Source organism: Trichophyton rubrum (assembly GCF_000151425.1).
Source record: "Trichophyton rubrum CBS 118892 genomic scaffold supercont2.4, whole genome shotgun sequence".
Classification (NCBI taxonomy): Eukaryota; Fungi; Ascomycota; class Eurotiomycetes; order Onygenales; family Arthrodermataceae; genus Trichophyton; species Trichophyton rubrum.
In genome coordinates, this window is record NW_003456425.1 from 1,130,761 (window position 1) to 1,144,213 (window position 13,453).

General features: G+C 51.9%; 6 protein-coding genes across 11 annotated transcripts; 2 read left to right on the forward strand and 4 right to left on the reverse strand.

The window, feature by feature from the left end:
- Positions 1 to 5: 5 nt before the first annotated feature.
- Positions 6 to 1,050, reverse strand: TERG_04289 (uncharacterized protein; the record flags this gene model as incomplete). Its single annotated transcript, XM_047748228.1, has 4 exons — positions 6 to 20; positions 76 to 591; positions 664 to 848; positions 942 to 1,050. The coding sequence occupies 4 exons, from the start codon at positions 1,048 to 1,050 to the stop codon at positions 6 to 8; spliced, it is 825 nt and encodes a 274-aa protein (XP_047604205.1).
- A 1,548-nt stretch (positions 1,051 to 2,598) lies between these two features.
- Positions 2,599 to 3,904, reverse strand: TERG_04290 (uncharacterized protein; the record flags this gene model as incomplete). The annotated part of the gene is made up of 4 exons (XM_003235186.1): positions 2,599 to 2,779; positions 2,855 to 3,280; positions 3,342 to 3,411; positions 3,475 to 3,904. The coding sequence occupies 4 exons, from the start codon at positions 3,902 to 3,904 to the stop codon at positions 2,599 to 2,601; spliced, it is 1,107 nt and encodes a 368-aa protein (XP_003235234.1).
- Positions 3,905 to 4,655: 751 nt separating this feature from the next.
- On the reverse strand, positions 4,656 to 7,727 carry TERG_04291 (uncharacterized protein). 4 transcript variants are annotated; one of them, XM_003235187.2, is made up of 5 exons: positions 7,530 to 7,727; positions 7,255 to 7,453; positions 7,099 to 7,196; positions 5,419 to 7,042; positions 4,656 to 5,348 (listed from the first exon to the last, which is right to left on the reverse strand). In XM_003235187.2, the coding sequence occupies exons 1-5, from the start codon at positions 7,679 to 7,681 to the stop codon at positions 5,283 to 5,285; spliced, it is 2,139 nt and encodes a 712-aa protein (XP_003235235.1). In that variant the 5' UTR covers positions 7,682 to 7,727; the 3' UTR covers positions 4,656 to 5,282. The 4 variants fall into 4 exon arrangements, with proteins under 4 accessions (XP_003235235.1, XP_047606231.1, XP_047606229.1 ...); XM_047749745.1 differs by having other exon boundaries at positions 7,255 to 7,727; XM_047749743.1 differs by having other exon boundaries at positions 7,099 to 7,727.
- Positions 7,728 to 8,040: 313 nt separating this feature from the next.
- Positions 8,041 to 9,418, forward strand: TERG_04292 (uncharacterized protein; the record flags this gene model as incomplete). Its single annotated transcript, XM_003235188.2, has 2 exons — positions 8,041 to 8,475; positions 8,537 to 9,418. Exons 1-2 carry the CDS (start codon positions 8,407 to 8,409, stop codon positions 9,416 to 9,418), a joined length of 951 nt encoding a protein of 316 aa, XP_003235236.1. The 5' UTR covers positions 8,041 to 8,406.
- A 127-nt stretch (positions 9,419 to 9,545) lies between these two features.
- Positions 9,546 to 11,148, reverse strand: TERG_04293 (uncharacterized protein; the record flags this gene model as incomplete). Of its 3 annotated transcripts, XM_003235189.1 has the most annotated exons (6): positions 9,546 to 9,960; positions 10,025 to 10,302; positions 10,369 to 10,604; positions 10,663 to 10,757; positions 10,821 to 10,908; positions 10,965 to 11,148. In XM_003235189.1, the coding sequence occupies 6 exons, from the start codon at positions 11,146 to 11,148 to the stop codon at positions 9,546 to 9,548; spliced, it is 1,296 nt and encodes a 431-aa protein (XP_003235237.1). The 3 variants fall into 3 exon arrangements, with proteins under 3 accessions (XP_003235237.1, XP_047606232.1, XP_047606233.1); XM_047749746.1 differs by lacking the exon at positions 10,965 to 11,148 and having other exon boundaries at positions 10,821 to 10,846; XM_047749747.1 differs by lacking the exons at positions 10,821 to 10,908; positions 10,965 to 11,148 and having other exon boundaries at positions 10,663 to 10,714.
- A 453-nt stretch (positions 11,149 to 11,601) lies between these two features.
- On the forward strand, positions 11,602 to 13,448 carry TERG_04294 (uncharacterized protein; the record flags this gene model as incomplete). Its single annotated transcript, XM_003235190.1, has 2 exons — positions 11,602 to 13,055; positions 13,157 to 13,448. The coding sequence occupies 2 exons, from the start codon at positions 11,602 to 11,604 to the stop codon at positions 13,446 to 13,448; spliced, it is 1,746 nt and encodes a 581-aa protein (XP_003235238.1).
- Between the last annotated feature and the right edge of the window lie 5 nt (positions 13,449 to 13,453).

Sequence of the window (13,453 nt, forward strand, 5' to 3'; positions counted from 1 at the left end):
GAGACCTAAACTGGGGTTTTCTAGATAGACTGGAAGGTGCAGGGTTATTTGGCCGCGAAGTGGGGGCTGAAGAACGGAGCTCATATCAATATTACATCCATTTCCAGTGATAGCCGGGGTAGGGTTCTTACATTGAGCAGGACTGTCGTCAAATGGACCCCTAAACTTGGATGGAGGTGACTGCGGCCGAAGCTCGGCAGGACTGTCGAGAGTCCTCGTGGGGAAAGGCCGGTTGATCCTTCGAGGGAGAGAACCTGGATCCATCTCCTGTGAGCATGTGAGATTACTGGCAAAAGTGGTCTTTTTTCTCCTGATTGAGCCGGAGCGTGACCTGTCAGACTGCTGGTACAGACTGTCTCCCGAATAGGATGCGGTAACGCCCCTCCTGGAAGGCGAGTCAGGCAGCTGTTCGTCCGACGGCGGCCGCGGCTTCTTTAGGATGGATGGTGGAAGGGTTGTTTTTATACTACTGCCGGATGAAGTGAGTCTGGAGCTGTTACTCCTGCTTGGCCCCTGAAAGGATGGTGACTTAGGCAGTGAGTTGTCAACGTAAAACCCGTGAGGAATGGCCCTCGGCTTAAGGCCAGCAAGCTAGATTCGGCAAGTTAGTCTCTGCCGGTGTTGTCTGGAGTGATTGGAAGAGCGCTGTTCTCGGTTGTTTACCTCTCTTTCCTTCCTGAGCCACTCTTCGGTGGTGTACTCCCCTTCCGAGATCTGGATAAAGAGAGAGGCCAGCGTGTAGCCACGGATGGTGCAGCTTATCCGTCCGTTACTCCATATCCTCCAAAAGAGGTTCTCCAACCGTCGGCCTGCATCCTTCTCCAGGGTGGTCTTATTCGTCGTATAGACTAAAGACCGGGGTCAACAGTGACAAAAATCAAAAAGCGAGAAGCTGGTTGCTCAGATGAACAAAGAAGAAATGAACAAAGGAAGAGCCTCACCTCTCCACAGCCTGGCCACATCCTCAACCTCGACATGCGAGTCATGGTTAAGCTCCGAGCGGATGCTGTGGGTGTTGAAGACGATGCCGTGGGGAAGAGCTTCCGTCATGGTCCAGCTGCCCACGAGACAACGTAGATTTGTGAGGTACAGCTCGACAACACCACCAGCATAAGGATATCACTCGCTACGGTCAAGCAAGGTACAGCCAAGTGCAGGAAGAGAAACAGGACGGCCACCGGTGGTATATATGTCAATATCTTGGCCTTCACTTGTTCTTCCTTTGTACTTTGAAAGCTGGCTGCCTGGTATAGTATGCGGTGTGCAGGGTTAAGCTCAACGGGCGCGCATGATCAACATGGCGCGGGTTGACGGCAGCCAACGGAGCGCGAATGGGTATTTAGCCTCTCGGTTCGCTGCTCCAGGGGATGGAGGATGGGCTAATGCAAGGAAGCTGGCGTATGAGCAGAGGAAAAGAAGCTGAGGTGAGGCGGGCGGGAGGTTGCGAGAGGTAAGACGTGGAGGACGTGGAGGACGTGGAGGAGAGCGGGCGATAAGTTATAGAAAAGAGGCGCGGATGGGGCAGGTCGGCTGCTGCAGCACGTGAAGTGTCCGGATGACCTGCGGGTCCGCGATAAGTCAAGTTGGAGAAATATGAAGCTGGAGGTGGTGGTTTGTATGGTGGCGCTGGCGATGCTGGAGATATTAAAGGCAGACGAGAGAATCTCAAGGTGTAGTTGAAGAGGTGACGTTGGAATGTCCCGATTGGGATGGGCTCGACAGCTTCTTTTGACGACAGTCGCTGACTTGGTTATATCAACCTCAAACCTCACAGCAACAACAACAACGACAGCGACTATGACAACCACGACGCAGAAGAGGCTCTATACAGCTACGGGAGGATACAGACGAGATATTTCATTAAGATGAAGCAGAACTAGAAGACAGGTCGACTGGGATAACAGCCACGGTCATGTGCCGTGCAGAAAAAGCTGGGCCTCTACTTTGATGAGCTAGCTAGAGTCTCGACATCCTCTCGATATCCAGCGTTGATGTGATGGGAGAATCCATGCAATCAATGCAGGACGAGGTCAGGAAGGCCGAGCAGATCCAGGATAAGCCTGGGCAGACAGCTGCACGACGAGAGAGAGACGCAGACAGGGGCAGACAGCCGAAAAGAGACTCTCCAGCCTCCAGGTTTCAGCCTGAAGCGAGTTTGTGATCTCGACTCTGCTTCCGAGTCGTCCATCAGCTGCAGATGTTTTCTTTTTCGCCTCTCCTCTTCCAGCTATAGCTGGACTGGACACCATCTCGAAGACTTGCAACCGTGGTATCTCGCCTGTTCAATGCATGTACGATGTACAGCGGACTGCAGATTCGCTCCTCGTATCAGCGGCTTTATCTCCATTATGATTCTAGTGTCTGCTTGACGAGGCTGGAATCCCATGTACGGGATGCATACAGACATGGTACCATACGTCTCTATGCATACACAAAATATTGAGCGAGCAGGGATATCGGCTAATGGCTTATACGGTGGCATTGTTGACTCATTTATTATTAAAAAGTAAGCAAAGCAGATCTAACTAACGGAAAACTAGCCAGCCAACCGGGGAATAGGGAACAGACGGAGGAAGCAAGGAGCTCCTCCACCTTTTTTTAGGTGACGGTGTATCCGCCGTCAACACGCAGGTCCGCGCCGGTGACGTACTTGCTAGCGTCACTCGTAAGGAAGACGACGGCACCCATAAGATCCTCCGGCACACCCATCTTGCCCTGGGGAATCAGCGAGGTCCATTTCTGGTTCAGGTCTGGGTTGTCATCAAGGATTTTTTGTGTCCTGACCACAACGGCCCCCTCGTTAGTATCATAGATAAGGATGCAATATATACTTCTCGACAAAGAGTAGACTTACAATGCAGTCAGCATGTACCCCGGGCTGATACAGTTAACCCTGATGCCAGCTCCAGCCCATTCGACAGCCAGCGAAGCCGCCAGGTGCCGGATCGCCGCCTTTGCGGCGTTATATGGTGCCTGAGGCTGTGGAACATTAACAATCGAGCCGGACATGCTTCCTATCAGCACCATGCTGCCGGGAGCCTTGCGTTCCATCAGATGCTTGGCTACCTCGACGGCAAACAAGTAGGAGCCGTCAACATTGACTTTCCACAGCTTCTGGATGCGATCGTAAGGGTAGCTGATGGCGTCGAAGTTCTCGGTAAAGCCAGCCGAAGTGACCAGGTGGTCTATCTTGGTGTGTTTCGAGATAATCTCGGCAATGCTGGCATTAACAGACTCGGGATCGCCCACGTCCGCATAGTGAGCTGTGATTTTTGGTAGGCTGTTGTTATCCCGTCAGCTTCGTCATATAGGCTGGGTATCTATGCAATGATTCTACTGACCGGTCAAGGCCCGGGTTTTCCTTCTCAAACTGCTCCAGCAGCTTTTTTGCCTGAAGCTCTGCTTCCTGTTCTATACAACTGTTAGCTAAACCCACACATCAATTGTTTTTCGTTGTTTGTTGACTCAACGTACTGTTCAAGTCGACAATGGCAAGATCGGAGCCAGATGCGACCAATGCTTGGCCCATAACCAGTCCCAATCCGCGCGCACCCCCTGTGATCACGGATACTCGGCCCTCGAGCGAGAATGAGGCCAACGTCCGCTTGAAATGTCGACCTCCCCGGCCTTGCACGATAGGGGTCTGTGGCATCTCATCGTCCGGAGGGTACTCAACTCTCACGCTATCGTCTGTTCGAGCCAAACCGCCCTCTGCATCGATAGCTGCCGCCGGAACCTTCTCGTTATCCTTGTACAAAGCGGTAGAAGAGGATATGTTTCTTCTGTAAGCCGCTTGCTGCACTCCGAATCGTCCTGCAGTAGCGGCAGCCGAAGGTCCTCTGATGATTGATGACGGACCGGAGGCGGCCCGGAACAAGCTACTCCTCGCAGATAGCCTGAACATTGTTTCTCTCTGTGTTTGTGTGCCTTTCCGCTATCTCTTTCTATGACGGATGTAGTCGATGGCCGAATCACCACTGCTGGGATCGATATTTATGGCCTGCGTGCAGACGTCATGCAAATTAGTAACTCAGCGGAGCTGCGCAGCTTGCATCGAGCCAAAACCGGTCGCTTACCTTGTCCTGTAACAGTTCACCACCCAGGTGGCCAATGGACAGTCAGCTTCAAACAACGACCTTGGTTGTGTTCACCAAGATGGCCGCAGCAAAAGTTGGACTGGGAAGAGAGATAGTAGGAGTATTAGGAGTATGTGCAGGAGGGAAAAGAGGACGTAGATGATCAGGTAATAAAATCTCTTCCCAGGCGAGCCCGAGGAGGACAAGAAATATGGGACCTCTCTTCCATTGCTGATCCACTGAAAGGTCACTTGAGCACCTGCTACTAGGCTAAGAAGCCGCAGGATGGCAGCGGGCGGAAAGGGGTGATAAGCGATGAAAGGGAGGCAGAGCTTCGGGCGCGCCTTTTTCTAGCTGGCATCTTACGCAAGGCTTTTAACTGGAGCTTTAACTGACCTTAACTAGCTTTAACTAGCTTTTTAACTGGCTTTAGCTGGGGTTTAACTGGAGCTCGGCCAGGGGCTTCCCTTGGTCGGTGGAGTCGCCAGCGGTGGCGGTCAGGCTTCCAGAAGGGCGATATTCGCTCTCTTTGCTTATTCTCTACTTTCTGGCCATGGAATTTTTTTTAAATGTCTTCTTCTTTTTTTTTTTTTATTACATTGATTGCTGGATTTCTATCGGTCTAGATCTGGTGGTTGGTGATGGTATTTTGAGGTTTATATATACAGTACGGAGTAAGGAGAAAGCTCTTCTCTCTCTTCTCGAATCGCCGCCAAAAAGAGAGAAACAAACGAATAAAAAGGACTCGTCATCGTATCATGCATCATGTATAACCCCTTGAAAACAAGAATGCCGTGACGTGAAAATATATCGAATACTTGGATGGGAGGGATATCGGCCTGACCAGGGGAACCGATAAGCTGCGAAGAAAAGCCATCGTGGCCTGAAGGAGTCGTTGGTTTGCTATGTTTCTGTTGTCCCTGGACGATCAATAAGAAGGGGGAGGTGGAGATGCTTTTTTTTTTCGTTTCTTCTTTACATACTCCGTACGGGCGAGAAGATACCGGCCCAAAAAAAGGATGATCGGAGCCCATGGTGGGTAACTTCGTTGCGATATTTGATAATAATTCCAACACTAGGACGAGAGACCAGACACTGGATTTGTCTACTCTTTCTTTCTTTTCTTCTCAATTCATCAGCAAAGATGTCAATCGATCGTTTGACCGTCTTTGATAGCCCTGGCCAAAGGCCGAAAATCGGCCCCCCTTACGAATCAGGGGCTTCCGGCTCGGCAGCAAACTCGACCAGCGCTGTGCCAGCTTTGCAGATATCCTAAAAGGTAGTAAAATTTTTGTCAGCCATCGCCTTCTAGACTCTTGCTTTTGGTCGTTGTAAGGCTTACCCCCTGTTTATGCACAATCTTCTCCACCACACCCTTAATGGGACTCCTGATAACGGTCTCCATCTTCATACTCTCGATCACAACAAGAGGTTGGTCCTTCTCCACTACTGCACCTTCAGCTACTTCCACGCGCAGGATCTTGCATGGCATGGGAGCTAGGACGCTGTTGGTCAGCTCTTTAATACCAAGCGCCTTCTCCATCCACTTGGCTCGGGGAACCTTGAGTCTGTACTGTCGTCCGTGCTGGAAGGCAGTGATAGTATCCTCGTCACGAATTACGGTGGTATCAAGACGAGTATGGGGAAAGAAAGAAGTAAGTGCCTTGCCATCGGCCGAGAGCGTGGCAGTAACGTTGCTGAACGTCTTTTCATTGTTGATGGTCACATCATAGCTCGATGGGCCAGTCTGATAGATCTGAACTGTAGCTGGCTTGGCCTCGGGGGTATTTGGGGCCGTAGCCTCGACAAAGGTGAACTGGCGCTGCTGGTAGCCCGGGCTGAAGCCAATGCCCGCGCCAGTGTTTCCAATTGGGTTGCTGGGGCTAGTTCCCGAGATGAAAGTTGAGAGAGCTACCTGGGCCCAGAGCTCAGGTTCGACTGGTTCCTTAGCGAACAGTTCCTCGCGGTGCTTCTCGATGTAGCCGGTCTCCACTTCGCCGGCAATAAAGTCGGGGCTCTTGCACACACGCTTGAGGAACTCGATGTTGGTGATTGGGCCGGCAACTTCGTACTGTTCAAGGGCCATGGAGAGGTTGCGCAGAGCTTCGGTACGGTCTGCGCCCCGAACGATGAGTTTTGAGATCATGGGGTCGTAGTGTGAAGAAACTTCATCACCGGCAACGAAGCCGGCATCGATACGAACGTCCTCGGTAGGCTGTGGAGTGCGGACGTGGATCAGCTTACCGGAGTCCGGCACGAAGTTCTGTTCGGGATTTTCAGCGTAAATTCGGGCTTCGATGGCATGGCCCATGGTAGCCATTTTGGCCTCGACCTCTTCCTGGGTGAGAGGGAGAGGCTTTCCTTCGGCCACAAGTAGCTGCCAGTGAACAAGATCCTGACCAGTAACCATCTCCGTAACTGGGTGCTCGACCTGTAACCGAGTGTTCATCTCCATGAAGAAGAACTCGCCAGTATCGTTGTCGAAAATGAATTCGACGGTGCCGGCGCCTTCATAACCGACAGCCAAAGCGGCATCTCTCGCCTTGGCCCAGAGATCCTTTCTTGTGGCTTCTGGCAGATGTGGTGCCGGCGACTCCTCGAGGACCTTCTGGTGACGACGCTGGACACTGCAGTCTCTCTCTCCCAGGGCAACGGAGTTCCCGTGCTGGTCCGCGAACACCTGGACTTCGATATGGCGTGGAGTGGTGATGTACTTTTCAATAAGCATGGTATCATCACCAAAGGAGCTCTTTGCCTCGGATTTGGCGGATCTTAGCTGGTCTTGGAACTCGGCAGCGCTGCGGGCAATACGCATACCCTTTCCACCACCGCCCTTGACGGCCTTGATGAGGACGGGATATTTGATCTTCTCGGCCTCAGCGGCGAGGAAGTTGACGTCTTGGTTTGTGCCGTGGTATCCGGGGACACAGGGGACGCCGGCAGCAGTCATGATCTCCTTGGAACGACTATTGTGGTATTAGCATAAACTACAGATTGCTGTTAAGCTGCCGTGAAACGTCACCTCTTGTCTCCCATGGCGTCAATGGCCGAAGGTGGTGGTCCAATGAAGATAAGTCCGGCATCTGTACACTTCTTTGCGAAGCCAGCATTTTCACTCAACTGTGTCTTGTTAGCATCTAGTGTCGCGCTGGTGTTCAACCAAGGCATAGTAACGTACAAATCCATAGCCCGGGTGTATTCCCTTGCATCCCTCGCGTTTGGCAATTTCGATTATTCGGTCTCCATCCAGGTAGGCAGAGGTTTCGCCTAGGTTATAGGCAAAAGGCGAGCTCAAAGCATGCTGAGCATGGGCGTCAGGGTCTGTGTACAGGGTTGTTACGCGGATGCCATGTTGTCCAGCTGTTCTTCCCACTCGGCTGCAGCGACAAATAGTAGTTAGCAAACAAACAGCTTGATAACAGCTATAATTGGCACTGAAGAAACATCTCTTACAGAGCAATCTCTCCTCTATTGGCAATAAGGATCGAATTGAGCGAGGTGGTACCCTTGCCGGTAGCTGTCGAGGAGCTATGGCGGAGGGACGAGGCAGCAAAGAGGGCGCGCTGGGGGATGCGCGAGGCAGAGGCGCGCAAGAGAAACGACATGATGGACGACGTTGAAGCTGGTCGACTAGAGACCCAACACCATGTCCAGTTCAATTCGATGCAGAGAAGAAGATTTCTTGTCTTTCTCTCGATATCAACACATGGAAGAAAAATGAAGCCGCGCGAGTTTCCTAGTTCGGCAATTCAGGGTGGGCGCCGATGGCAAGCGGGCGGTCGGCGTGCTCTTCCGGTAATTACACTGTATTTACTCATCGGACGCGGATACCGAAGTCACGGGATTCTCGGCTTACCTTCTGTTTATGTTTCCACGTGACCTGTTGCCTATTACGTCATACAACAGAAAAAAGCTTGGAACTTTTTTTTTTCTTTGCTTTTTTGATTTCTTTATAGATTTTCAGGCTGAAGAATATCAATGGACCGGCAGGAACATATACGCGCGCGTTAACAGGGAGAAAAGGAGAGGCAATGAGCTACAGATAGCTGGATTGTTTGCCGGAGAAAGGATTATGTTTGACTGCTTGGGAAATTTGACGCCCTTGCCACAACTGTCTAGTGTTTTGTCTGCCAAATAACCATCTTAGCAGCTGCGAGTGTAGCTACCAACTTCAATTGCCCATCACCGTTTGATACCTGGGGCTTGAGGCTGGATGATATACCTATCTTAGACAACAGCCCTATCATTCGAGTGTTTGAAGCAGGTTGTTCAAACTATATAACGGGACTACTGCCTACCTGCCCACCGCACCCCAAGCCGATGCACCACAATGTCGGACTATGACGAATACGACGACTTCGACTATCTCTGGATAGACTGCGGAGAACCTCATTTCACTGTAAGAATGTGACCATTTCCCGAGTAACTCAAAAGATGAATGCTAAACAATTGGGTGGTAGGATGAGATGGCCATGATGGTAAATCCGGAACCAGTTTTCCTAGACGATAGCTCGCTCGAGGATGCGTTAGACAGCGATACGGACTGGGAATATCTTTCGGATGAGTACTATGACCATGACAAGACAGACAAGGTCCACCGTCAGAAGAAGAAAATTGAGAGCAAGAAACCAGCCCAGCTTGACCCGGCCACGTTCTACGGCGTGTCATGGTCTGCTGGTCCACCATCGAAAAATGATGGACCCTTGTACCAACCTGGAGAGGGAGAGAAGGTGTCTCTCCTCAAGAATTGGCGTGAAGTCTTCCAAGAGTCAAAACCGAAGACAAAGAAGACAAGTGAAAAGCTAAAACAAGATGGAAGTATTAGAGCAACATTCCATGACCATCTATCGACACGATTCCGTCGTAATAGTGAACAGGGGACATTAGTTGACGATAATCTCAACCTCGGCAACAACATGGAGACCGATGGACTCTCTCATCCAGTCTCTGGTTTGAAGGCTTTTATACTTGGTTCAAGCATGTGGCCTGAGAAGCAAGGCCATGACCACCTTTCTATGAATAATAACGGGCCACAGCTCAAAAAGGGCTTTTCGGCGCGTGACGAGGCGAAACCTAGCAATAATCTCGATATAATACTGCCCCCTGCGCCAAAGAATATCGAAGAGTACAAAGAAATCACTACTACCGCGCCTCCAGTTACACAGAAACGAGGGCGGAAGAGAAAAGCAGACGTGATCGTTGAACAGACCACCCCTGACTTGGACTCTAGCTCAGGCTCAGGTCCTATCAGGAGCTCGAAGCGTAAGAAGGCTGGCTATACAAACGGCGTAAAAACCGCAACATCTTCTCGGCCCATACGATCTTCAACGAGGCGGAAGTAGTTATTCTGAATTCTCAATTGTTCTTTAAGCTCTAATTTTGTTATCCTATCGTGTACTATCTTTACATAGTCAGGTCTTCGCTGTAACCATCCCATTATTTAAGATTATATACAACCCATCAAATAAATCAGGCAAACTCCTTGTTGAACGCTCTTCCAATAACCATTCGTCTAATCTCGCTAGTACCGGCACCAATCTCATATAGCTTGGCATCCCGGAGGAGTCGTCCGGCAGGGATCTCGTTGATATATCCGTTGCCTCCCATAAGCTGGATAGCATCGAGACTGCACTCGGTAGCACGCTCTGCGGCGTACAGGATAGCACCGGCACAGTCCTGTGTCTTCACCTGAGTTCCATCAGAGGAAATGGCAGACTGGTCAACCTGTCGGGCAGTGTTATAGGTGAAAGCTCGAGAGGCAGCAAGCTTGGTGTACATGTCAGCGAGCTTTCCTTGGATGAGCTGGTTGTGCGCAATTGGCATGCCGAATTGGGTACGGGTGTGAGTATATGGAAGTACGAGGTCGAGACAAGCTTGCATGATACTGGGGAAGTTGATTAGTCTTAAGATTCTTTGAATCACCATGTATATGGGGAAAGATATCTTACCCTAGTGGTCCAGCACTAAGAACAAGACGCTCAAGGTCAAGCCCCTCCATCAGAACTCTAACTCCCTTGTTGATCTGGCCTAGAACATTGGCGTGTGGGACGAAGACATCCTCAAAGATAAGTTCACCAGTGTTGGATCCACGCATGCCGAGCTTGTCAAGCTTGCGGGCACAGGAGAAGCCCTTGAAGTCCTTCTCGACGACAAACGCGGTGATACCTTTGGAGCCAGCATCAGGTTCAGTTTTGGCGTACACGACGATGAAGTCAGCGTCAGGGCCCTTGAGTTTCCTGTTAGCCACAAAAATCAATCCTTTGTAGGAGCAGTTAAAAAAAAAAAAACCTACGTTGGTGATCCACATCTTGGTGCCATTGAGGACAAATCCGCCATCAACAGCCTTAGCCTTGGTCTTCATGCTCACAACGTCGGAGCCGGCAGAGTGTTCGGACATGGCAAGTGCTCCAATCTTCTCTCCGGAGATGAGGCCGGGCAGGAAGCGCTCTTTCTGCTCTGGCGAGCCATTGAGGCAAAGCTGGTTGACGCACAGCTGGGAGTGAGCAGCGTATGAAAGTGCAATGCTTCCTAGGAAATATTAGAACTTACGCTTGAATATAGTAAACTAATAACAATAAATGCTTACCTGAAGCACGGCTAAGTTCTTCCATCACGATGCAGTGTGCCTGATAACCCATTCCGAGACCGCCATATTTTTCCTCTGCAGTGACACCCAAGAAACTTCACATAACCGTTAGCTGTCAATCGTACTGCATATCGTTGAACAGTGTGGTAAGTAGCTACCCGGCTTCGCCAAACTTCTTCCACATCTCGGGGGGAAACTGGTTCTGCTGGTCCGTCCTGGCGGCGACCTCCTCTGGAATTTCACGCTCTAAGCCCGGTCAGCACTATCCTCTGTACGCTAGCAGCTGCCCGCGTTATACGTACTGGCAAACTCCCGGACGGTATCCCGAAGCTCGTTCAGTTCATCTTCAGTTGGGGGAGTGAATCCCTGGGGGTGTTTCGTGGAAGCTGCCCGCCATGCCGAAACAGGTACAAACTGCCTCCGGGTGGCCAGGGTGACTCTGGGGGCGGAACGGCCGAGGAAACGAGGAAGAACCGACGATGCCATGGTGGTGAATACCTTGATAGAGATAGAGATAGAGAAACACGCAGCAAGGACAAAGCAAAGTAGCAACTCCGGCGGCGACGCGGACGAAAGAAAAAAAGAGAGAAGTTGCAAACTGCCTCTTTCGGCGCCTCGGCTGACCTTCCCTTTCGGCCCAGCAGGCGCGGCTTGCGGCGGCAATACCGCCCGGTAACGCCAGTACCGCGCGTGGGGCTCTTTCGGCTAACTTCCCCTTCCAGCTCTATTTTTCCGGCGTCAAAAACGACCTGAAGAGGAAATCTTTTCGACGTCGCGATATCAAAAACGAAACATCTAGCGAGCGACGCAGACACGGCGAGGCTGACCACCGCGGAATTGAGACCTGGAGCTGAGAATGATAGTAGGATAGGCCGCGGACGCTTCAATCAGTTGTTTACACCCTTCGTCTCCGTGCAATTGGAGCTTCGTTGACCGACCATGGCTGCTCTCCGCGCCCCCTCTGCCGGCCTGCTGCATAGCATGCGATGCGCCCTCAACCAGCAGCTCCCTCGACGAGCAGCAATCACACTGAAGCCGGGCTCCAGCTACCGGGTCAGGAGTGTTGCCAGCTTCACGCACGCTCACCAGGCGTCTGCCATCTCTGTGCTGCCCACCACCGTCGACACCTCGTCCGCAGACTTCCAGGAGAATGCTAAGCAGATGGAGGAAGTGCTCAAGAAGATGAGCGACCTGCATACCAAAATCGCCCAGGGAGGGTCCCAGAAGGCCCGTGAGAAGCACATTGCGCGTGGGAAGATGTTGCCTAGAGACCGAGTGACCGCTCTTATCGACCCGGGCACCTCGTTCCTCGAGCTCTCTCCCCTGGCCGGCCATGAAGTCTACCCTGGTGACGATGTGCCATCTGGTGGTATTATCACTGGAATTGGTATGGTCGAAGGTGTCAACTGCATGATTGTTGCCAACGACAGCACCGTCAAGGGCGGCACCTACTACCCGATCACCGTCAAGAAGCATCTGCGTGCCCAGGCCATTGCCCAGGAGAACAAGCTACCCTGCATCTACCTAGTTGATTCTGGCGGTGCCAATCTCCCTCACCAGGCGGATGTCTTCCCAGACAAGGAGCACTTTGGCCGTATCTTCTTCAACCAGGCCCGTATGAGCTCTCTCGGCATCCCCCAGATCTCCGTCGTCATGGGACCATGTACGGCCGGTGGTGCCTACGTTCCCGCCATGAGCGACGAGTCTATCATTGTCGAGAACCAGGGAACCATCTTCCTTGCCGGACCGCCACTAGTTAAAGCAGCTACCGGTGAAATCGTCTCTGCCGAAGACCTTGGAGGCGGTAAACTACACTCTACCATCTCCGGCGTGACAGACTACCTTGCCGTTGACGACGCCCACGCCCTCACCCTCGCTCGCCGCTCGATATCCAACCTGAACTGGCCCAAGACCACCTCCCCATTGACTCCCACCTCGACTTCCACCGAACCCATCAAGGAGCCCCTGTACCCAGCCTCCGAGCTGGCCGGGATAATAGGCACCAATCTCCGCCGCCAAGTCGACGCGCACGAAATCATCGCCCGTATCGTCGACGGATCTGAATTCTCCGAATTCAAGCGCGACTACGGCACCACCCTCGTCACTGGCTTCGCACGCATCTACGGCACGCAGGTCGGCATCGTAGCTAACAATGGCATCCTCTTCTCTGAATCCTCGCTCAAGGGCGCACACTTCATCGAGCTGTGCACCCAACGAAACATCCCCTTGCTCTTCCTGCAGAATATCTCCGGTTTCATGGTCGGAGCCGATGCCGAAAAAGGCGGTATCGCGAAGAACGGCGCCAAGCTGGTGACTGCTGTTGCTTGTGCGGATGTCCCTAAGTTCACTGTTGTGTATGGCGCCAGTGCTGGTGCAGGTAATTACGGAATGTGGTATGTTACTTTTCGCCTTGCCGCCGTTTTCATTCTAGCTAGAAGAAAAATGTCTGAGACACCCTTGAGATTAAAATCGTATACTAATTAAGCATTTGCAGCGGCCGTGCATACTCCCCCCGGTTCCTCTTCATGTGGCCAAATGCAAAGATCGGCGTCATGGGCTCGGAGCAGCTAACTAACGTCATGGCTGCGGTTGGCAAGAGTGTTGATCCCTCGCTGCGCGACCGTATCGACGCCGAGAGTGAGGCCGTTTTCTCGTCTGCACGTCTCTGGGACGACGGTGTCATTCCTCCGGCCGATACTCGAAAGGTTCTAGGTCTATGTCTGGCTGCGTCTGTCGGCGGACGTTCAGAGGAAGCAAAGACCAAGTTTGGTGTTTTCAGAATGTAATCTTT

What these genes read in the sequence shown, in the direction of transcription:
- TERG_04291 (XM_003235187.2), bottom strand. Translation starts at nt 7,681, where the DNA reads ATGTCGTTTCTCTTGCGCGCCTCTGCCTCGCGCATCCCCCAGCGCGCC. An exon ending in AATAGAGGAGAGATTGCTCT is followed by an intron (nt 7,454 to 7,529) that starts GTAAGAGATGTT and finishes TTGTCGCTGCAG; the next exon opens with CCGAGTGGGAAGAACAGCTG. An exon ending in AGATTGTGCATAAACAGGGG is followed by an intron (nt 5,349 to 5,418) that starts GTAAGCCTTACA and finishes ACTACCTTTTAG; the next exon opens with GATATCTGCAAAGCTGGCAC.